The sequence below is a fragment of the Myxocyprinus asiaticus genome, chromosome 49 (assembly GCF_019703515.2).
Source record: "Myxocyprinus asiaticus isolate MX2 ecotype Aquarium Trade chromosome 49, UBuf_Myxa_2, whole genome shotgun sequence".
In the NCBI taxonomy this organism is placed as follows: domain Eukaryota; kingdom Metazoa; phylum Chordata; class Actinopteri; order Cypriniformes; family Catostomidae; genus Myxocyprinus; species Myxocyprinus asiaticus.
Genome location: NC_059392.1, coordinates 26,484,449 through 26,508,557, shown reverse-complemented (window position 1 = coordinate 26,508,557; position 24,109 = coordinate 26,484,449). Strand labels below are relative to the sequence as shown.

Below are 24,109 nucleotides of genomic sequence, written 5' to 3'. Positions count from 1 at the left end.
GCCCCTCAAATTCAGCCATTTTTGAAACTCAATTGGAAGAGAATGAACCAGTTCAACAACAATATAAAACTAAATGTCAGGGTTTACACATAACGCACATCCAACACATTGCATCCGAATATATTAAACTGTTCATCTCAAGCACATCGTTTAACACTCGCACCCTGTCTACACCAGACACGAGAGTCACGTCTCGTCAATAGAACCCATTATAATCAATGACGCTGTCTACCATGGAAGTATCCATTGCGGTGCGTCAACAGTAAACAGATATCCTGTTCCATTTTGTGCTGCAAGCGGTGGCGCTACTACTGCCAACAACACAAATAAATGGTTTAGAAAGTTTGTGTCGACGTGCGCAGTGTAGACAACCTCAAGCCGTTGCATCATGTCAACAGACGCACCTGGTGTAAACAGAATATCAGCACCATAAACTGTCACACAGTCATGACATATGAAATATTCATGATTGAAACAGCTTCTCCTCTTAAAAGTTGTAACTTGACACCGCGTCTTTTAAAAGCAGCCCGAGATATGTATCAAGCGGTCAAAGATGTCTGTCTGTGCATGTTTACTGTATGTAGAAAAACATTTAAATCCAGACCGTCACATGAAGGTGTCCTGTGTAAGTCCACTTTGGTTGAATCTCCCATGATAGGCCCATCTCTCTCCTCTTCACCCCTGTGATGGACTGAGCACCAGTGGGCGGGGCCAAGGGTGCAGTTATGAAAAATAGGCGTTGCATATGCAGATGTATTTGGTCCTTGTGACATCACAAGTTCCACGAATTCCAAACGAGCCATTTTTGCAGCTTGGTTTAAATAAATGCTCTTTTTCTATTAAGGAGGAAGTTTTCAGTTCTGAAACTTACAGTATGTTTTTATAGTACAATGACCTCTTATATGACGAAAGATCAAGGAAAATTTGATTCCTCATGTCATGACCCCTTTAATGTTGTCAGTTAGATCATCGTTTGATTCTCAAGTCTTTGGAAAAGCTGGCTGGTACTGAGATCGCTTGTCAAGTGTGCACGTTAAGCGGCTCTGACATGAGCTGTATGGTGGGAAAGGGTATATGTGGGTGTGTGTGCGTGTATGTGGCTGTAAACTAAAGCCTCTTAGCTATTTTTTAAAATGGAATGAGTTGTTCGACATGCCCCGCCCCCACTTCCTGTTTCCATAGGACTTTAATAACAGTTACATTATTACACACCTGTTTACATTTTATTACACTTAGAATATCCTGATGCTTGACTCTGACTTATGTGTACCTCAATGACAGTTAGTTATTACTCAAGTTACAACACAAATACAGTTTCTAAGAAGTAATCTAGGCACAGAGAATAAATAGCTTCATAATCACACTCAACGTACCTGTTCTTTTTATATGACAACACATGGGCTCCATGCCCAGAGAACATCAATCTAATCTGAGGTGTGAAACCTACCGCATTTGCCATGCGTGCGCGCCGCCGTTCAGAGAGCCTAGAGTGCGCGCGCACCCCTCCGAAATGCCCCCTCCCCTGTGTAGTCAAGTTGTCCACCCCGCTGCACGCCCACAACCATCTTTTCCGAGTGTGCTCAGAACATGGTGGTGGTCCTGCTGGTGAATGCAGCGCCCGGGTAATCGCCGTGTTCTCAATCTGAAGCCGTTCCCTTCAACAGACTCGTTCAGACGGGAGAGGAGAACCGAGAGTGAACGGAAGAGGACGCAACGTGACACAGCTGCGGCGCGTTCGCCTGGCATGAGCTTGCCAACGGAAAAAAGCGGACTTGTACAGAGTATTGGAGGAATCCTAAACATAAACGGCGTATCTTCTTGGAGACCTGGAGGGAATAAAGTAGAGGATAAAGTTGGAGCATTGGCATGGGATTTCAAGTGTGTAATGGAGTGTGAGGAGGGCACATACTCATTCTTGCCCTGAACTCCACGAGTGTTAAACTGCAGCCTAATCAAGGGACTTGAGGCCTGGGGAAAAAAACTTTAGTCTTTATTTTGGACACTTTGCACTGAAATGACTGGAGATTACACACAAGTAACTGGTTAAGAAGGATTACACACAACAAACAAGGATATACTTCCCTTCAGCTGACTTTGACTTGTAAGATTGGCTCGTTGTCATCAGTATTTTTTCCTTCTTTAAAGCTTAAATCACCATATTATTTATGTCTTCTGGAGTTGGCAGATCTGCACAGCCGCGTTGCACCCACACGCGAAGCGCTGATGTCATTTAAAGTTCTCGCGACTTCTCGACGTCAGCTTGATTTTTCACGCAGCTCGCGCTTGGAAGAATTTCAACGACTTTATAAAAGCTGGAAAATTCACTTTTGATATCCGGAGTGGGTGTTCAGGAAAGGACGGGGCTCCTCCATGGGAACAGGCCCTCTTTTTACCCTCGACAGGGGCAGAAGTGGGGCAGTAACGGAATGTTGTCTGAGTTTGTACGAAAAAAGGGCAGCCGTAACGTTTTACCGTCTTATTTTTAGTTTTTACCCGATATTAAGATGAAGACGAGTGTCGCTTCATGTCATTATGATGTCACAACCTAAGGGAATAGAATGTTAGAGACATTAAAATCGATTTGAAGTGATTTGTGTCGCTCAAAGGGGGAATTTAAAGCGTTTTAAAAGTTTCTCAGAAATTCGCGCCTTTTTTTTACAGATTAGTCTAAACCGAAGAACAGCAACCATTACGTTTGACATTTGACTGAAAAATGACGTTAAACCGAAACCTACTGCGATAAATGTGTAAAAGCTGGCATTTGAAAATATGAAATTTAAACTGATGTTACCTTCGGATGTTTTTATCAGCTTTATGAAAGGGAAAGTAAATTCAAACATTGCAGAGCATTGGAGAGGGTGTTTGAGGGACAGCGTTGATGACTCATGACCAGTGTTGGGTGTAATGCATTAATAAGTAATTAACTACTGTAATGACTTTTTCTGGAAAAAGTAAGGGATTACTCTTCATTTTTCAGTAATTTAATTACTGTTACTTATGATGTAATTGCATTAAATACTGTATAGACTATAGAAAACTTCTATATAAAACAATAGTAAATTTAAAATCGAAATTTAACTTCTGATATTAAAATGTATGTTTCTTAATTTAACGCTGCCCCCTTAAATTCTTTGGCCAGTTCAAGAATAATTTATGTGATTTTATATGATTTATTTGAAAGAATTAAAAGAACAGTTTCATGTCTATTGTTGTATTTTTCATCTGGTCGAGGTTGATGAGGGTTTTAAAAAGTAATTAGTAATATGTAATGCGATTACCTTTCAGACAGAGTAATTAGTACAGTATTCTAATGACACTGTATCAGATGTAATTAGTAGTTAGTAATTAATTACTTTTTTAGAGTAACTTACCCAACACTGCTCATGACTGGAAAAAAAAGTCATCTAAAAACTGCTTCAGGACACCCGATTTACACCAACCGCCCACATTTCTTTTAATTTAAAGATACGTAGGACACTTGCTCTTGTCGTTTTGAAATTGAACTAAAAGCGATGCGCTGGAAAAAAAGGGACAGAGTGGATGACCGCGTGCACGGAGCAAAAGTACACACAGGCGCACTCGCAACTGAGCCATAGAATATAATGGAATCCGAGTGCTGACATCATTGGAGCACGGATAAGGAACTGCTCAAGAGTCCAAGACGGTCCATCTCTGGATAGTACTTGGGCAGGACTCTTTTCAAATAGGAACTTTTTACTGCACTCATAAGAATATTTTTCTTTATATCAAGTGCCACTTCCTTTGTACAGTCAGCAGTAGCTGAAATGTGATAATTAAAAGCCAGTTGTTGTTTTGTTGCCATGGCATTACCACAGCAGCACCAACCACTTCAGGAGACCGAGGTTAGCTGTGATAGTGAAGGGGGGGCCGTTACTGTGCAGATAACTGACGCCTACAATCAACAGGTGGGCCCAGGCCGAGAGGGTGAGTGTTCTGATGTGCCCAGCGGCATGGGTTCCTCCAAGCCCTGCAAATATAGTATCTCATCCAGCTGCAGCTCTGGGGAGTTAGGTGGACCCAGGGTTACCATGACTCATCTGAGTAATCAAAGGAGAGTTCCACCACTGTTTGAAAGGTCTTCCACGCAGTGCTGGGACCCTAAATTTGACTCATCCGTCCTGGAGGAGGCATGCAGGGAGCGGTGCTTTCCCCAGACGCAAAGACGATTCCGCTACATCCTCTTTTACCTCACCACCGCAGCGCTCCTTTGGGGGGTGTACTTTGGGATCAATAGCTCCAGGTGTAACCCTACAAACTTCCTGGTCCCCACTGCAGGGTTCCTCATAATCTGCCTCCTCCTTCTCTGGTTTACCTTCTTGAGGCCGTATGTGCGTCTCTATAACCATGCCTCCTTTATGCTTACAGTGATTATGTTCTGCATCACGTTAGCACCACAGACCCAGACCGCTTACTTTGCTCATTTTGGTGGGCAGAGAGTGGGCAATCAATCACTACTACCCCCTGTTGGTGAGAAGTCTTCCCAATATGCTCCTTGTATATCACCTGTTGGAACATTTTCCCTTTGTATGGAGGTGCTGCTCTTGCTGTACAGTGTCTTGCATCTACGGCTGTATGCCTCTGTGCTTCTTGGACTCCTGTATTCTGTGCTGTTTGAGGCTTTAGGGTGGCTGCAGCTGGCTCTATTGGATGGTAGTGATGTAGGGTCATGGGCCAACGGCGAAGGTCCAAGTTCGGACTGGGAAACGTTGAGGTGGCTCGGCCCAGGTAAAGCCATTTTGCACCTGTGCGCCCATGTCATCGGCATCCACATATTCATTATGTCTGAAGTGCGTTCTCGGAGTACCTTTCTGAAAGTAGGACAGGCAATCATGCATGGGAAGGACCTTGAAGTGGAGAAAGCGCTGAAGGAGCGAATGATCCACTCCGTCATGCCACAGCTGGTGGCGGACGAACTGATGAAACAGGGAGACGAAGAGAGCGAAAGCTCAGGGAAACGATACAGCGCAGGTACATGCTCTGTTGCAACAGCATCTGCAACAACCTCGTCCAGCCCGAAGAGCAACAAGCGTAAGAAAAACTCAATCCCACGTGGACAAATCATTTTCAGACCCTTCAACATGAAGCGCATGGAGCCGGTCAGCATCCTCTTTGCTGACATTGTGGGATTTACCAAAATGAGTGCCAACAAGTCTGCCCATGCCCTAGTTGGACTGCTGAATGACCTGTTTGGTCGTTTTGACTGTCTGTGTGAGTTGACCCACTGCGAGAAGATCAGTACTCTAGGAGACTGTTACTATTGTGTGGCGGGCTGCCCTGAGCCACGCACCGATCATGCCTACTGCTGCGTGGACATGGGGCTTGGGATGATCCATGCCATTGAGCAGTTTTGCCAGGAGACGTGTGAGACCGTGGACATGCGTGTTGGCGTCCACACTGGCACTGTGCTCTGTGGAATTCTTGGAATGAAGCGCTTTAAGTTTGATGTCTGGTCCAATGATGTCAACTTGGCCAATCTAATGGAACAGCTGGGCGTTGCAGGGAAGGTGCACTTGTCAGAGGTCACGGCAAGTTTTCTGGATGACCGTTATGAGAAAGAGGATGGAAGAGTGTTGGAACGTGCCGGGCAAAGTGTTAATGACCAGCTGAAAGGTAAGACACTTAAGAACAGAGATCAAAATTTAGATATTTGCAATAGTTTTCATCTTTAGGCAAATGCGCTTAGTCACCCCATGGATATTGGGTATCTCTGTACCTAGATGTCGTTTAGCTGTGTGTATTTGTTTTGGTAACAGCAGTCAAAAAGGGCACTAAGCCTTGCTATAATGATGATTGTAAAGGAAGATGATAGTGTTTCATTGTGCACCCTGTAGCCTTGTCCTCTCAGGACCCTGTACAAAGGGCTGCAACTTTTGTCTAGTTTTATTGCACCCTCATATAACCTCATATAGATTGTTTTGTATTGTAGCCTCCCTTTGACACAGTCTGTCACCACGTGGGTGAATCCCACAAAAATGGTCAAGAAATGTCCAGGTCATAAACAAAAACGAAGCTTATTTTCATGCCCTTTTTTCCATTTTTTACACCTCACGCACCATTCACTCCCATTCAAACGCATCCGAACGTGGGATACCGGAAAGGCAAACTCCTGTGAAGAAATTTCATACTCCGCTGTGAACAAGAGTTCAAGTTTGGTGAACTCTGACCTGCGAATCCGTATGACGAGAGGATGTGTGACCAATAGAAGATCGAAACGTCACACGCTGACCTCTTGGCTCTATTCAAAGAATATATATTTTAAATTTGTGTGTTTTATTGTTGTAGGAAAGTGAGCAGACAATATATTTTAACATTTTAAGGGTAATATTTGTTATTTGCGATGTATTATTTACTTACACCAAAAGCCTTCCCGCGTGTTTCATTGTCCGAAAAAAAGCCTTGTGTGACCGCCTCTTTGTCTAATGTTAGCAAGTGTTGTGTGCATGCCCGTTTACTTTTGACATCAAAAACACAGACTAACTCGATTTCGAGTATCATTTATACATGGATTTCTTGCGTTGTCAGATTTTTTTTTGTAAAAGCCACTGTAAAAGCACAAATTTTTTCATGGCATCCAAGCACCTTTTTTTCTTTTTCGCATTAGAGTAATGAAAATTTAGTGGAAATTGTGCTTAATTGTCAGGAAATAACTTTACAATGTAAAAAAAACTACTTAATGTTTTAAAAATATTTACTTTCTCTTAGCAAAATATAGCTTATTTTGTTCTTATGCTGTTGGGGCTAAATATGACCTACACATTTTCTTAGTGAAATTCAACTACATATTCACAATTATGCTTTCTCAATAGCATGAGTAGCTATGTTAAAGGAATAAATAATAAAGTAACTTACCCTCATATCATTCAAAACCCATACGACTTTCTTCTGTGGAACACAGAAAGAGATGTAAGGCTCGGTCACCATTTACTTTCATTGTATGGAAAAAAATGCAATAAATGTGAACCTTAAAGAAGAAGACAAACACAAATGATGATGACAGAATTTGGGTTATTTATTTAGGTTAACTGTCCCTTTAACACCTGCATCCAACATAGTTTTTGATTGAAAGCCATAGATCATTTTTCTTCTTTTCTGCCTCTCTGTCCTCCTTTTGGCCTCTCTCCCTACCCATGTCCTTAATTTGAACCCTGATTTGCAGTTCCCTAACTGAACCTCTCAGCATATTTGTCTCCTCCCTTCTTATCAGCAGTATCCCTTCAGATATCCTCTTGTCAGTCAGAGAGGGGCGGCGGCTACAGTAATAGACTTACGGCTGTGAATCATAGTTTTCCAGTGTTTTCCAGTGTGTACCAGCTTTTTAAGTCCAGTGTATCATCTCCACAGTGTACAAAACCTGTCTTGTATTTCAATAGCACTGCAGTTGTGTTTTAGCATGTCATAGCCACCTGTATGCTTAATGACAGGTTTTGTTAGAGGGCAGAGTGTTTGTGAGTATGGGTTATATTAGTGCTTTGTTCCACTGTATCCATTCCGCTCTTTATCACGAGTTGATTATTCATCTCTCTGCTGCTGGGTGATATCGGATTGCTCTGTCACGCCAAGGGAATGACACTGCAGCTCTACCGCTCGAGACAATTCATAGTGATGAACTCAGGATGATGCATCTATGGGCATCCAGAGATGTTTTTAGTTCTTTAGCACCTGCAGGTCTGTTTCAGTCAGGGTTTATGTAATGTATGAACTCGCCCCTTTTGCTTCCATTGTAAGTGCCTTACTGCAAATGCAATTTTTGCTTTTTTTTTTTATATAAACAAGGGAGGAGTTAAAAATATTTGTTGTGTTTATCAAAACAACATGATTACATGGAAAGAGAGTTCCAATACCCTAGAATTGGCCGCATTATGCCAACTCGCTGACTAACAGCATTAGAAATTTTTGCATCGGCTCCAGTGTGATCTCCATTAACTCATACTTTGGAAAATGATGACATTTGGAAACTGAATGAGTTTTTATATGAAAATTGATTAGTGTGGACATGGCTTTATATAGTTGAGATTTGGCTAACTCTGCTAGGGGCATCAAAAGTCAATTTGGCTTGCTTGAGACGAATCCCAACAGACTGCTCCCTGAACAATCCCCAAACAATTATTGTATAATTTGCACACTGGTGTCAGTCCAGTCCTAGTTGTAATAAGGTTCAAATGTGTGTTGAGATTGTACAAGTAGACCAGAAAGTTCTGTACTAAATCTGCTGACTGCAGGAGGCTGAGATCAGACATTTGTGTCAAGGGTGATGGACTGGACTGCTGTCTCACAAATGGCCCCTCTGCCCTGGTGCCAGTCATGTCACCCTACGTGACCGTCTGATTTTAATGGGAGGGTGGGTGGATGGGTGGACACATGCACACGCTATTAGCCCATATGTGTGAGGTATGTGTCACTGTCTGTCTGACCACGAGGTTTGTCTACTGGTGCTTTTTCTTCACTGGCCCTACCACAGCTGCATGAAGGCAAAAAGTATAATTGTATTTTTCATTCTAAGTGTTCTTGGCACAAAAAATGTCTTAAAATCTGACGGTACCATTCGGGCCATGTAGGGTCGTGTCACATGGTCTCGGGTATGGGTTGGGTTTCATCAAGGCCCGTGTAGATCTTTAATAAGCTGTGCGACATTATAGTCAGACTGTACGGTACACATTGTAGCTTGACTTTGGTCCCAGTTGACAGCATTGATTGGGTGTTTTATTTCATCTAGCTATCGTAGAGCAGTCACACAAATGTGACAATTTCTGACACTGCCAGAACTTCATTGGGTAATGTTCATCACAAAGGTAATTAATCGCCCATCAGTGAACATGTCACATTAAGCGATCAAAGTTGGCCGATTTTGCCCTACAACAAGATAAATCTTTTACAATCCTGTAAATTTGGCTCAGACAGCAGAATCATGGCAAAAATCATACATTGTGAACCTGGGTTATATTATGAAGAATTTCTGGATTTGTGTTTGAGAAACACCACAAAGGTGTTATGCTTATGTGCATGGACAGCTGGGCTTTTATTTTTGCATTTGCATAATTCAATAATTGATTCCACCAATACGTTCCCAGACTGTAACAAACAGAGCGTTTAAATTATCACTGCGGCACATGGAATATGGTTCAATTAGGAACTAATTACATCAGTATTTGTTTTCCCCTGCCTGTTCCACTGTATGTGAAGCCTACAGTCATCCGTCCTATAGATTTCGCAGTCTTGGTGTGCTTGCAATGCTCTGACGGGGCATTTGATATATAGGAATGTATAAGATGCGTTTTGAGGGCGTGAAAATTGTCTGGTCAATTTGAATTCTGGCAAATGCACCAAATTAGGTTTCCAAAAGCATCCACAAATGGACCCATGTATCTGAAATTCTCATTGGTCGATGGATGCCAAACATGTTCAGTCTCTGATGTAATAATTTTGTAATTTTTAATGTTTTTGTAATAACGGTTTTGTATGCTACAAATTAGCTTTTAAACTTTGGAGTCAAATTATTATTTGCTACTGAAATGTGGCTTGAGTCAAAGTGTGAGATTCGAATTTCCATCTGTGATGGATGCCATTGTCCATTGCAGCAAAACGTTTTTCAACTTCTGGTCGCATGACAGAGCATCAATTACATCAACATATTTTTTCCTTGTGATGCAGCGTCTTTTTCGCAAAACCCTTGTGCTTTTCGTTGCAACCCACCATCCCCATTGAAATAAAAGGATTTGCAGCATATACTCTAGCATGCAATCGGCCGTTCAGATTTAACATGTTATTGCGCTAAAGAAGCAAGATGCAGCACAATGAATAAAACAAAGAACAGAATGCCAGTATCTCGAGATATGCTTTTAAAAGTTGACGTTTTTTCACTTGGCAAGACATCTAAAACGCTCTTGCGTGGGATGCTGAACTAACTGTGAGATATGATGCAACGGTCAAAAATGTCCGTCTTGTGCATTTTTACATCGGAAAGCAATTGAAAAACAGCGTGGACGGATGCGAAAACGCTTCAGTGAATGTCCCCTATTAGCGCTCTTAGGCTACATTCACACCGCAGCTGAATGTGGCCCAAATATGATTTTCTGTTCAAATCTGATTTTTTTGGTAAGGTTGTTCACATTACGTTTTAAATGTAGCCCATATCAGATACTGGTCTGAACAGCCGACACCCTTAAATTGATCCGCATACATATAACACTACTTGAGCTTGCGTATAACAAACCCGGCCATGTTCATTATGATAATTTCATTATAATTAACATTTTAATTAGCCGTTATTTTTATTTTTAATATGGATAGGACACTCAGTACTTATATATCTAATAATACTGAAGCCTATATCAGCAAGTGATGGAGAAAGACCATCTTGATGGATAATAAAGTCATTTGCAGACTTTGTATGGTGTAATGTAATTACCATTGAAGCTCAAGAATGTGTAATATTACTTACAAGCATAACACACCATTAAATCGAAGGTAAGAAGAGTTAAATATAATTATTTCAGATTTGATTGGCTTGCATTTGTTTTTAATATACTGTAGTTTGAGAAATATAGCCTAGAAACTGTGTTTATTTCCACATATGAAAGTGGACTAGATTGGATTTGGAAATGCCAGATTCAAAATGCTTTCGTCTGTTTGCACTGTCATCCAATAAACAAATCTGTGTCACATGTGAGTGAAAAAATCCGATTTGGGCCACAGACCTCTGGACATGTACAATTTACTGCAGTTCAGTATTTCCCTACACTGTTGATGTCTGTGTGTGTTCTGCAGTCACACATCTTCTTGCTTGGCTTTGACATTTTCTCTTTTCTCTCTGGGATAGGAGGATAAGAAAGACAGGAGAGGAAAAGTAGTAGTGAAGGAATGAATGACAGAGAATAACCAGAGAACCTCTAAACACAGTTTGATATTATAATAAAATACAGTAGCTAAACTACAGAGTGCCATTTCTCTCAATTCAAGCTGTTTTGGTGAAACTGATCCGCTCAGATCAGAGTGTGTTCTTGAAGATAATGAGCCCAACCCTGCTCACACACACAGACTATATTGTATGGCAAGAGTTTGTATATCTCTTTATATGAAAAGAAAAATGCTAGTCCTCCTTTCAGATGTATAGACATGCATATATAATCATATTTTGACATGTCATAGTAAAGGTATTCTTAAAAGCCTCCGCTTTACTGAGCGCATACGGTGGGGAGAGTCTATGTTCTGTCTTTCAACCAAACGCTCAATGCATACTGTCACCCGGTGCCCTTGAGTCACACTGGATTGGACAGGTTTGTCCAGTCTGTCAAGGAACTTCAGCCACAATACATGTGTATGTGGGTGTAAACACAGCTGTGAGGCTATATCTGTCTTTAGACATCCATTACATCTAAATTCTGACTATTGTTCTCAGAACTGATTTATGAAGTTTTGAAGACTTTGTAGTGTTAGCTGTGTGGCTGTGAATGTGTAAAGAGATGAATAAACATAAAAGTGTAAGGTCAATAATATACAAGTCAAGCAATTTACAAACGTATCCTGAAAATTTTCGACTGTATCGCTGAAAAGATTTGGTTCAAAAGAACAAACGTTTGCGTTACTCCCAAAGTCCTCACAGTCAAGTCATTTACAGACGCTTTGTGAACATTTTTACTGTATTGCTGAAAAGATCAGTTTTAAAAGAACAAATATTTGCATTTCTCTTAAAAGGTCATTAGTCAAGTTATTCACAAACTCTTTGTGAAACGGTTTGTATAATTGAGAATGTCCAGTTCAGAAGAACAGATGTTTGCATTACTCCCAAATAGTGTTGTTAAAAGTACCGGTACTTTGGTACCTAGTTGGTACTAAAATAAAAAAGATGTCACGATACCAATGTTTGTGCAGTACCGGTAGAACTGAGCACCGACTCAAACCGGTACACGCACACTGTCTTATTGACACACGACTGCTTTCAAATGCTCACACGCTTATTTGAGCGTGTGCTCTGTTAAAATTTAAATCGTGATATGTCCTAGTGTGATGATTAAACCATGAAATGCTGCAGTTTTACTGTTAGCCGGTTTAAGAGACCCTGACGCACATAGCTACATTGTGTAAAATGATTTCTATCTTGAGCTGCTCAATACAGAAGCTCTTGACTACAGTTTAGGGTTTTGTCAGGTGATGTCATGGCCTGTTTTTGACTAATCTAAAAAATCTGCACTTTTTCTGGAGAAACATGCTGTGGCATGTCCACCAAGATATTCTCTGAAACAGAAAGCACATTTTAGCTCCAGTAATTTTTTCCCCCATTCCGTTTCTTTCTCTTCCGCTCTCTCTCTAACACCCACCTTTTACATCACTACCACTGTGTGTGTGTTGTTGACACAGCTGGTTGAATTGTGGGTTTGCCAGGCTCTGGCCTTGCTTTGCTTGTGGACAGGTCAGGGAATTACTTTGATAACACATCTTTGTGTAGCCAGTGATCATGTTGTGTTTGAGAGTGAGTGAGAAGTTAGAGCATGCGCTGCTGGAGAGTTGTATGTTACATTTTTTTTAAATAAATTTTGACATTGCAAAGCAGAATGAGGTCTTCTGGATCATGGCTCTGTACCACCCAGATTTGTGTGTGAGTAAAACTGTGAGTGTGCGTTATCTTTGCTGGCAGTAGCAGTGGAAATTGTAAGAAATGAATAGTTTCTGGTTTCAATTCCAGTCCCTTACCAGTACTGTTAATGTTTCTTTTATTAATTTTGTGGAAGAAATAATAGAACATTTTTGGAAAGCAATTCGTATGGCATTAACTACACTTCAGCAAACTTTTGAGAATAATACTTCAGAGCTATTAGTGGAATGGAGCGATACAAGCATCATTCAGGTCCTGTATTTAAAAACAAGTTAAATAGAGCTGGTTGTAAACGAAAACCCAGTTTCCAGTTACCAATTATTCTGCCGAACAGTGGTATTTCTTTTCTTTGTAATGTGTGCATTAAACATTTGCTGTTTCAGGAGGTTGACTCAAACTGCGTAAAACTCTCAAACACACTCACACCTTGACTTTGAGCTCAACTTGCATGACATGCATTGCACATTCACTTGCACGTTGAAACCTACCCACACACACACACACACACACACACACATACACAGAGCTCCAGCACCAGATCTTGTCTGTCAGATTCCCAGTGGTGACATATGAAGCTGTGCGTGTGTGTGAGACCGTATGTTTTCAAAAGCAAGGACACAAGCGAGAGTCGAGGGATCAAATACCCATGCATGTGCACATATACCCGCCCAGTGATTGTGTAAAGCCAGCACATGGGATAGGGATGTTCTGGGAAGAAACAGCAATGCTGTAACGGTTCTTCAGCAGATAAACTGCTGTAATTAATTACATGCTGCTATCTGATGCATGACCAGGTTTGGGAGGGTTACTTTTAAAATGTATTCCACTACAGATTACAGAATACATGCTACCTTCATAGTAATGTAATTTAAATACTTTGAATTACTAGTATTTCACTTGTTTTGACTGTAAACAAACGAATAATAAGTGAATAAAAGCTGCTGGTACAGTAAGACAAAATACACTTATTAAAAATGCTCTCTGAAAAAAGCCTAAAGCAGTGTTGCTTTCATAATAAGATACATTTACATAAATGTTCACAAAAATGTTGCTTGTCCAAGGGAGCAAGAGAAATGGCCTTTTCACTCTTGAAACTGTTAACCCAGGGTCATACTTAACTCTGGGTAAACAAAATACTTGGTTATCTTTAGGGATGCAAGATCCATTGCTGTATATATTTGCGGGTTAACCCTGGGTTAAAAGCTGTACTAACCCCCTTTTTAAAATGAAAAGTGTGAAACCTTGCTTTACCTGGGGTTAAAAGTGTGGTTTAAGAAAAAACACCTGGGTTAAGCACAGTGTAAAAGCTCTAAAGAAAAAATCTGTCTTTCATCCATCTTGGTCACTGATAGACTGAGGGACATTGCTGTAGGTCTGTGTGTGTGTTGATACATACTGATGTATGACGCAGCTCACTCTCCCTGTGCGTCATCCTGTGTGCTTGGTACCGTAGAGAGTGTGATGGAGAGAGAGGGACTCCCTTTGCACTCTGTGGCCTGATATAAGCTCTGTAACGAAAACAGCAGAGTTTGGACTGAAGTGATGAGAGAGTGGGGGTGGGAGTCGAGCTCTATCCTTGGGCTCATCATTGTGTCCTAATATGGTGTAATCAAAAACCACACAGGACTCGTTTTTTTCTCTCTCTTTCTCACCCTCCTCTCCTACTCGTCTCTTCATTCCTCTCCTATCTCACAAGAGGGAGAGATGGAAACAGAGTTATCAGCAGAATAGAAAGGACACAAAATGAACAGAAAACACAAATGCGGAAAAGAACGCGAGTAACGGGCCAGTGGAAAAGTCTGAGACATTCATATAGAGAAAATGCAGAGGATGAGCAAACAGGAAGTGGCAAAACATCTGTCTTCCATTAAGCTCAGACTGATACGAGGGACATGCGTCCCTGTTGAAACACATTGTCAAACCTTTTCATCACTTCATTAGTGGTGCTTGCTAACTATTTTAACCTTTGTGTGACATTGTGTTGCATTTACACTCACAGACCACTTTATTAGGTGCACCTGTACCCCTACTTATTGCGATTATCTAATCAGCCAATCGTGTAGCAGCAGTGCAGTGCATAAAATCATGCAGATAGGGGTCAGGAGCTTTAGTTAATGTTCACATCAACTGTCAGAATGGGGAACAAATGTGATCTCAGAATGTGGTCAGTGAATATGTGGCATATGGTTTTTGCAACACTGAGTGTAACTATTAAACTTGGGCCCATAACACAGTGAAGGAATAATTCAATGAGCATGAATGATATCTCAAATTGTGCAGCTTGAGGAGAGGTACACTAATTAACCTTCTAAGACCCCAGACTTAGAAATTCAATCGATAACGATAGAAAAGGTGAAAACATCCCATATCCTAACCAGACGCAGCGCGCTAAAGCAACAAGTGATTAAAAATCACTTCCGTGTAAATTTGAGTTTTTGTCATAATCAGTCATGACCGTAACATTTTTTATGGATTTTGTGAAAAGAATCCACGTGCGATCATGAAAAGGGTTTTCAACTTGTTTTTTAAAGAAAGACGTTGACACTACTGCAAAGATGGGTGCATGAAAGAGTGGCAACTCTGCAATCCATTGTGTTTATGATGACTGATCTCGACTGAGTACAGAAATTAACTGGGGAAAAAATGGTGGCATCAAAGTAGGTCGAGCACCAGGTTACATCTACCTATCACGTAGACCAATGGCATTAAGAAAGTGTTTAACAAACGACGTGAATTTTTCCTTAAAGTTTGTGCTGGAAAGCTGTTTTTATCCACCGCAACAAACTAAACTCCTTTTTGGACAGATTTTTTTCGAAATTACGTCACACTCGTTCGTTCTTCAATTTTGCTAGAGGGATATTGGCACCTACAGTGTTGACAGACAAATTACTTGTCACTGGAAACTTGTCTGGTTATGACCCAGTGGTCACATTGAAGGAGGGGCCCGAGCCACATCTTTGGTGGTTTTCATACTTTGCATGTTTGCTTTTGTCCGAATCTGAGTGTGATTTGTTCCTGACGCCCCTCGCAGCGTTGGTCACGATTCTGTCGATCCCCGGTGCTTTTCCATAAAACTTCATCAAAAACACACCCAGTGCACATGGTGGGGAACGCGGGGAACTATATTTGTTTCTTTTTTATGTTATTTTATTTAGTGTCATTATGCATACCAGAGTGAACGACACTTGTACCTCTGTGAATCGCATGCCATAATTCAGCAGATGTGCATGTCCAGGAGAAGGTGACTAAGGTAAAATCTAGTTATCACTTCTGTTTGTCCCTTTATCTTTGCTTCCATTCACTCTGTTTTTCTCAAATGTACAATTGTTGGCAGGGCAAGTGGAAACATTGTGGTTAGCCAGGAGAGGAAGAGAAAGAGAGTGGGAGTGAGTTACCACCGTCTTTCAGAGGAAGAGACGCATCAAGAGTGAGGGACAGGTCGTCCCCTGCATCGTGTTAATTAGCTAAGTTTCCGCTATATCCTTTCGTCAACCAGACATTGTATTTCGGGAGAACCCCAGCACCCACGTAACAAGTTGACAACTCTGGAGTTTTTGTGGGGCACGTGATCCAGCAGGGCAAAGACAGCAGTTGCTTGAGTCAAAGGTCATGTGACAGGAAGTTAATGCAAAGCAGGCTTGTTGCGGATGGTTAATAGTACAGAAATCACTACTTGGATATTCTAAAGAATTGCAGAAATAATCTAAGGCAAGCATCACTATGATTATTGCTCATACTTATGATTGTACTTTGACACATAACTCATTGAGTAACTCAGCTGCAGCTTGAGACGTGTGCCTTTTACTTTTGGGAGAACTGTTCCTTTTAAGATATTAACTTAAGATATCTTGTAGCAAATTATATTATTTTAATAGGTCCTCATAGGTTTCCTATTCTGAAGGGTCTTTATACTTGCTTCACTTCTGCAATAAATGGAGGAATAGGAAGGAAAACAAACAACATATTAATGGAAGGATTGACTCAGGAGAGCGACTTTGGATGCTCATGAGGAATGTCGCAGTCAGTTCATGTAAGAGTCTCTCTCTCTCTTTTACCTGGCCTGCCGTGGGCATTCTGCCCTGACAAGACGAGGCTTATCTTTCGTCTCCTGTACAAGGAAACACACACAGAAAAAGAGAGAGAGTGACAGTGGAACAGAGAGAGATTACAGTTTGACAGAAAAAAACTGAAAAGTACGTGTTCCCTTGTATGGAAAAGCACCGGGGTTCGACAGAATCGTGAGTCTGAAACCAGACCAACACTGCGGGAAGCTCAGAGATCAATCGCACTTGAATTTGGACTGCAGCAAATGTGCCCAGTATGAAAACCACCTAAGATATGACTTGGTTCCTCCTCCAGTGTGACCACTGGGTCATAAGCAGACAAGTTTCCAGCGACAAGTAATTTTGACACTGTAGGCGCCAATATACTTTTAGTGAAATTGTCAAACGAATGGGTGTGACACAAATTCGAAAACATCCAGTGAGCGGCAGTTCTGTGGACGGAAATGTCTTGTTGATGAGAGAGGTCAACAGAGAATGGCCAGACTGGTTTGAACTGACAAAGTCTACAGTAACTCAGATAACTGCTCTGTACAATTGTGGTGAGAATGAATATCATCTCTGAATGCTATTCTGAGATGCGGGTTGGCGCTGTTTTGGTGGCACGAGGGGGACCTACACAATATTAGGCAGGTGGTTTCAATGTTGTGGCTGGTAGTACTTTAAATCATCACTGAGTGTTTAAAACAGCTTCTTTTACTGACCTCATGTGGATTATTTTTATATGATGATGCAAGTAGTCATAACACTTTAATTATAATGTTACATTAGTTAATGTTTAACATTAAGTCATTTTAGTGTCAGTTTACATGTACAGGAAAGCGTGCTTCTTATATTTAAACCCTTACTGTAATAAACATAGGCCCTAGTGGCATTGATGTTGTCTGAATGTTTGCGAACAATATACTGTTGCTCAGCTGTTTCGACCTCCTTTCTGCGAAGAACGCAGAAGAACTTCACTGTGAGTGTATCGGAGCCTTTAGGGTCGTTCATGCCAGATGCATTATTCAGTTGTTTTCCTATGTAAACATGCACTAGACGAATGTCTTTGACAGCTGCGCCATGTTTCCCTGTAACAGAGTTAATTTATATAAGGAAGTGACAACTGCATTTAACCAACTTTAAACCGAATCAAACGTTCCTCCATCCAAGTGCCCCCTTTTGAGGTTTAACTGTTGGTATCAATGCTTCACTATGTACACAAAATAACTTTGGGGGATTCACTCCTGCATTTAAATGTGGTTGTCCACTGGCGGTTATGTATAAACATATTTTTATGATGGTTTGAAATATCGCAATATTGCAATTTCTTATATTTTGCTATTTTGCAATGGCAATTTCTGATATTTGTTGTTTTTATATCTGCACTTCTTGTTACTTGTTTGTGAAAATATACAACATATTTGGTGGTGTTGTGTGAAATCCCAAGCTGAATTTTGTGCTGAGGCATGCTGAGTAGATGCTTTACTCTGTGTTAATGACTATTAATAAAGTCCATTAGGAGAATATTCACTCTCTCAAAAACGTGCCCCTTTTTATTGCACATATTGGTTTCTATATCTTATCAAATTTCTCAGGTTGTCTCCTTATACTTACTTTTTTCTGGTCGGCTCTATGACTCATTCCACCGTTGTTTGGTTCTTTCACCGGTTTCCAGTTTCTTTTTTAAATATGCATATCTAAGGTGCAGTCATAAATAGTACAATCTTCTTACTTTCAGAATCAACCTCATCTACCAAGCTTAAAACAGTCGAGACTCAAGAATCTGTTGATGTTTTTTTCTTTAAAAATTATCTGCATCTCATTGTGAGCAAGTGTGCAATTTATTATATTTAAATTTAATAGGCTAGTTTATGCTCGGTACTAACAAGAAACAATATTTCTTGTATTAATATTTAAAGTATTATTCTCTTATCTCTCTCTTCACTTGTTGTTGTTCATTGTTTGCTGCATCTCAGATTAAGCCATGTACAAATAAATGCTTTCAGTTATTTTTAGAATAAAGTAAGATATGGTGCCAGTTCTTCTTGATACTTGTGTCAGTTGTGAGCCTTAACTGTGCTCCACAATAAACACAAACCAGTTTCTGTTGTCAGTGACTGAAGCAATGGATACTGCTAGAGAGGATATGGCTTATTGATGTTTGATTAATTGGAACCTGCCATAGTTCTTTTAACAGTGACTCAATACTGCACAACACTAAACAATGGCAGGTACTTTGTAAATACCATAAGGGAATATTACAGGTTTTATACAAGTTAAGTCCTATCGACAGCAACTGTGGCATAGTGTCGATTGCGAAAGAAAATAATTTTGACACTCAACCCTGTTTATAAAAACAAACCAAAAACCTGTGTACAGTTGTACAGGTATGCACTTAACATGGAAGTCCCTTGCTCATTCAAAGCATAACTTTCAATGTCAACAAAATGTTTATTTAGAAAACTAGTACGCGTTTAAATTAGAGCTGTCAAAATTAATGTGTCAATGCATGTGATTCATTTTAAAAGTTTAACGTACATTTTTCTTATGCATAAACCACCATAAACACTTGTTGGAAGGTCGGAACCTTTGTAATGTGTCCACCCGGAGTCATTACACTGACGCACACTTCTCAACACACAGTGATAAACTGATGTAAAAGGAGCTCTTAACGCTATTTGATGCACAAAACAAGCACAGATGGGACTTGTGATAGAAATCAGGTATTTTTCAGCCTATGTAAGGTGCATTTTATTTACCACAGAAGCACTTCAAGCCTTAACTATCACCAAAACACAGAATGAGACACTTGTGTTCAAGCATTTTCATGTGGAGTTCAAAGCGCTGCTGGCGTTGACACCCTGACATGAATCAGGAACACGGCTTCACGATTGCTGTAACAAAGTGGATAGACACAGTCTACCGGCAGATTAATATTGTGGAGGATGAGAGTTTAAGAGATTTAATGCCCATTGCAATGAATACTCAACCTATGGGGACTAATTCTTTCAATTAGTCAAACTCCCACTTAGACTTGAGATTGGTGATATTTTAGATAATTTCTATCTTGATACTGCGGAAGTCTTTGATTGGAAAATGTTATTAAAGCATTATATTGCTACATATTGTTTTATTCCTTAATATAGAAATAAATGCATTTTGACAGGAAAAGAACTGTATATAGTGTCAGATTTCAGCACTTCCAAAATCTGTGATTAATCACAATTAATTAACTGACAACACTAGTTAAAAAACATTCTGTGGTAGTCATCAGCATACCAGAACTTAACTTTGATTTAAAATTCAATATTCCTTTTTAAAGGGGTCATATTCTATAGTTTTGTTTCATTGTTTTTTTCCCCCTGTGAAGTCCACTAAATCCATTTTTAAACTGCAAAGGTGGCACAAAAGCTCCATCTGACGTGGCATATATAACAAGAAAAGGTGTATACACTGACTGTTTAATGCTGCACAGAGGTGGCATAAATGCATGTACACAACTATTTTAATTGCATAAATAATGTTATGAGATTAATGTTTAAAATATAAATTATGAATATAGAAATATGAAATGAATGAAAATGTCATTATTCTTTTCAAATGAAGCTGTAAATTAAGAAATATATGATCCATTATGGCAACAAACATGAAGGTTGCTCTGATGCTGCATTTCATTTACACAGAACCAAAGCAGCAGAGGCTGAAAGCAGGTATAATTTAGCCTGACTTTTAAGCAGCATTGTCTTTACACAGAATTTTTACAAAGCAGGCTCTGAGCAGCATTAACTTGGTTTTATAAGTCCCCCCAAAGTGTGGTGCCTTAAAATCATGGTAGTGCTTTCCTGTTAGACAGTAGAGCAGTATAGAGACTCCACCTCATACAATTGAAAGTGTACATTTCTTAAGCCTTACTTTATACAATGAAGGAAGATAAACGTTTTTCTCCAGAACAAACTAAAGCACCCTAGGTGAATGAAGCCTGAGTTGATTCTACAAGCAGCGTCATTTTAAAATTAATTTTTATTGACATGATGTCGCAGAAGGTATTCAACTCATAAGTAAGTAAGCTGTCTTTGTTGTAACATTTGTTTTCACAATAAACTTGGAGAGACGAGCTTCAATGTTATCAGTTTTAAACATTAAGATAGTAACCTAGCTAGCTCCAGTGTGCTCAGCGGGTATGCGCAATTGTAAATAAAGAACATTACATCCAAACCACACATACGATTAGTCTTTAAGGCTAGGGTATACTTTGTCTCGCACACGGTCGAGCGCTCAGCCTTTCAACGTATACTCTTCTGATCACTAGCCATATGGATGCGCTCAAAGCACGCACACTACGACTGCTTTGTGATGCCCTTTTAGCACACTCGACGGCAGGCGCATGTGCCGAAGTTGCACAATCATGTGGACTGTCCATGGGTCTGAAAAAACCTCAGTGCGCAGACAGTCCATGTATACAAAGAACGTGTCTATTGCGAGCTTTGAGATGTGCTGCGATCTTGCTGTTGCACAATTAAACGTCACAGCACATTTGAAGGTGAGAGAACTACTGGCATTATCACACACCAGTGACAGCATGATTGTCATCACACAGGTGAGGTTTTGCAGGACTAGTAACTCGTTAAAAGAATAAAGTCTGTAAACACTCGTTTCCTCCATGTGTTTATTACTATATTAATATGATGCATAACAAATGTTGATGGAGTCTGACGAGCCTTCAGACTATCTCGAGCTTACAGCGGAAAACTGTTGAAGTAAAACCACTGATATATCAGTGGGTAAAACACAAGATAAATGTCCCTCGTCTGCCACCGTAGTATCGGGTTCTTGCTCACAAGTCACCATCTGATGCATCCTTGATATATGGCCCGATCAAGAACACATCCGGGTAACTTTATTATTCTTGGTACTTGCGTTCTTGAGTATTGGAATTGAACTTCTGCAGTGGATGATGACGTCGAACGAGTCCACGAGAACGCAACGCAAAAGAACGCACATTGAGAAACAGCCATGATTGCTCTTAGACTAGCCGAGTTTTCCCAGGTCAAGATTTTTAGGGATGTGCGTGATAAAAAGAAGTGTCACCAAATGAGCACCTTAGCAGAAAAAAAAAAGTCGGTGCATTTCGACATAATTCTTAGGCAAAGTACTGTATAAATTAGCCTTTAGCGTGCCAATCCGCTCCAGTGGAAATTCTTAAGGAAGTCTCATGGTTTAACCCCAGCTATGTTGTGTTTTGTCTTTTGCTGTTCCATGGAAGGCTGTGGTGCCTCCAGGGTTGTGTGCTGCAAGAATATCCCCTGATCCCAATCTGCTTTCAGTTCCCATGTTAGAGAGGTCAAAAGACTATTTATGACTTCCTTAAGACCCGTTCTCCTGGGAGAAGTTGCCCGCATGGCCATCCAGCTCAGACAGGTTTTGGTCCACAGGATCATTAGCTCTGTTCTGGACTCGGGCTTAGGTCTCCATTAATTGGTGTCTCTAGGGTCAAAGAGGCTAAAAAGGGCATGAAAGGCTCTTCGAAGCTCCTTTGTGTTTGGAGTCCAGTTACTTTTCTGTGTGCAGATCTTTATGTACTTTGGCCCAGAGCTTGTTAGGAAGCAGTTCTTTGTTTTGTATTTAATGACATTGATGCTTTGATTTTCATGTACTACTATGCACTAAAAGTATACGTTGGAGGTTGTGGGAAAGTACATGCTGTTGAGTATGTAATAAGGCAAAATGCCAGGATTGGGACAAAATGGCATGTAATAAGATGGTGCCTTGATACCACAGACCCAGTTTTCACATACTGAACGTCAACATTAACATTTAGCTAAATTCATTACTGTAATACAATGTTCCTAATGTCATTGAGGCATTTGCATAGTCATGCTACAGTGCTGATTGTTTTGGAATATATTTATGAGCTTTTGTTAGGCCGGTACTCCACAACTCAGGTAAGTTACGACCTGTTTATTCTCAGACATATCTCTCATCTCTCATGGCAGCCACTTGGGGAGTTCAGTCAAGCCTTTCTGAAAATGTTCCTGGAGGCTATACGCTGTAGATTACCTGCAGATATGCACAAGCATTTCCCTGCAGGAGTATAAGCACTGACACTTAGTCTTTGTGTGTTTTAGGGGATTATACGCGAGCGTAACATGGTTAGTTTGTGAGCTGTATGTTTGAACAGACTAATACTGGCCTGCTGTAATCGCTTTGTTTGTTTTTGTCTGTATTGATGCCATAGAAGTTTTCTACTGGACACTCCAAGGTGTGTGTGCATTGGTACAACAGAACTGCTCATCCTCACACTTGAAATTGTGAGTAGTGTAAACATCAGTACTGAACAAACTCACTCTGGTGCACTAAAGCACTCTTTATATGCCTGTGTAGTATTAGCAGCAAATCAGACCTACAAAACAAAGTTTTAATGGAGCTACTAAAGGAGCTGCTGGTGCCAAATGCATTGGGTCTGTCATGGCTGTTTTACAATGGTTTTTCTATGTAAACATTGACTGTTGTGCAGTGTCTTGTGCAGGAGTGCCATATTTTTCAACCGTTTCGAAACACCTGCGTTCTTACGTTTACATTTAGTCATTTAGCAGATGCTTTTATCCAAAGTGACTTACAAATGAGGAACAGGGGGCCTGGCTAGCTCAGCGAGTATTGACGCTGACTATCACCCCTGGAGTCGCGAGTTTGAATCCAGGGAGTGCTGAGTGACTCCAGCCAGGTCTCCTAAGCAACCAAATTGGCCCGGTTGCTAGGGAGGGTAGAGTCACATGGGGTAACCTCCTCGTGGTCGTGATTAGTGGTTCTCGCTCTCAATGGGGCGTGTGGTAAGTTGTGTGTGGATCATGGAGAGTAGCATGAGTCTCCACATGCTGTGAGTCTCCGCGGTGTCATGCACAACGAGTCACGTGATAAGATGTGCAGATTGACGGTCTCAGAAGCGGAGGCAACTGAGACTTGTTCTCCGCCACCCAGATTGAGGTGAGTAACCACGCCACTATGAGGACCTACTAAGTAGTGGGAATTGGGCATTCCAAAATTGGGGAGAAAGGGGATAAAATTAAAAAAATAAGAAAAACAAAACAAATGAGGAATATAGCAAGCAATTTGTCCTACAAGATTCTATGCACTTTCAGGTTCTGAAAGTGGCTGGAGTAGTATAGAAACTCGTGTAGAAAAGATTTATTTATTTATTTATTTATTTTATAAATATTGTTCAGTATTGTGCATTTAGTGTGGATTGGTTAAGTGCTCTCAGAACAGATGTGTTTTCAGTTGGTTCTTGAATGTTGAGATGGTTTCAGCAGATCATGTGGAGGTTGGAAGCTCATTCCAAAACAGAGAAAGTGAATAATCGTGAAATAGACTTTGTGCCTCTATGTGACAGGACCACCAGGCATCGCTTGTTCATTGTTCACCACCGCAGAGGGCAAGTTGGGATATAGACCTGGAAGAG

At 40.6% G+C, this 24,109-nt stretch overlaps 1 protein-coding gene and 1 long non-coding RNA gene across 2 annotated transcripts in view; both read left to right on the top strand.

The window, feature by feature from the left end:
• Positions 1-24,109, top strand: part of LOC127438538 (uncharacterized) — an 87,741-nt gene that overhangs the window by 47,224 nt on the left and 16,408 nt on the right. The gene's annotated exons all lie outside the window — the stretch shown is intronic.
• LOC127438523 (adenylate cyclase type 9-like) overlaps positions 1,558-24,109 on the top strand; it is a 38,960-nt gene continuing 16,408 nt past the window's right edge. Inside the window, exon 1 of the mRNA XM_051694166.1 lies at positions 1,558-5,631. Within this exon, the coding sequence (XP_051550126.1) occupies positions 3,822-5,631 (1,810 nt within the window). The 5' untranslated portion in view covers positions 1,558-3,821. The remainder of the gene's footprint in view (positions 5,632-24,109) is intronic.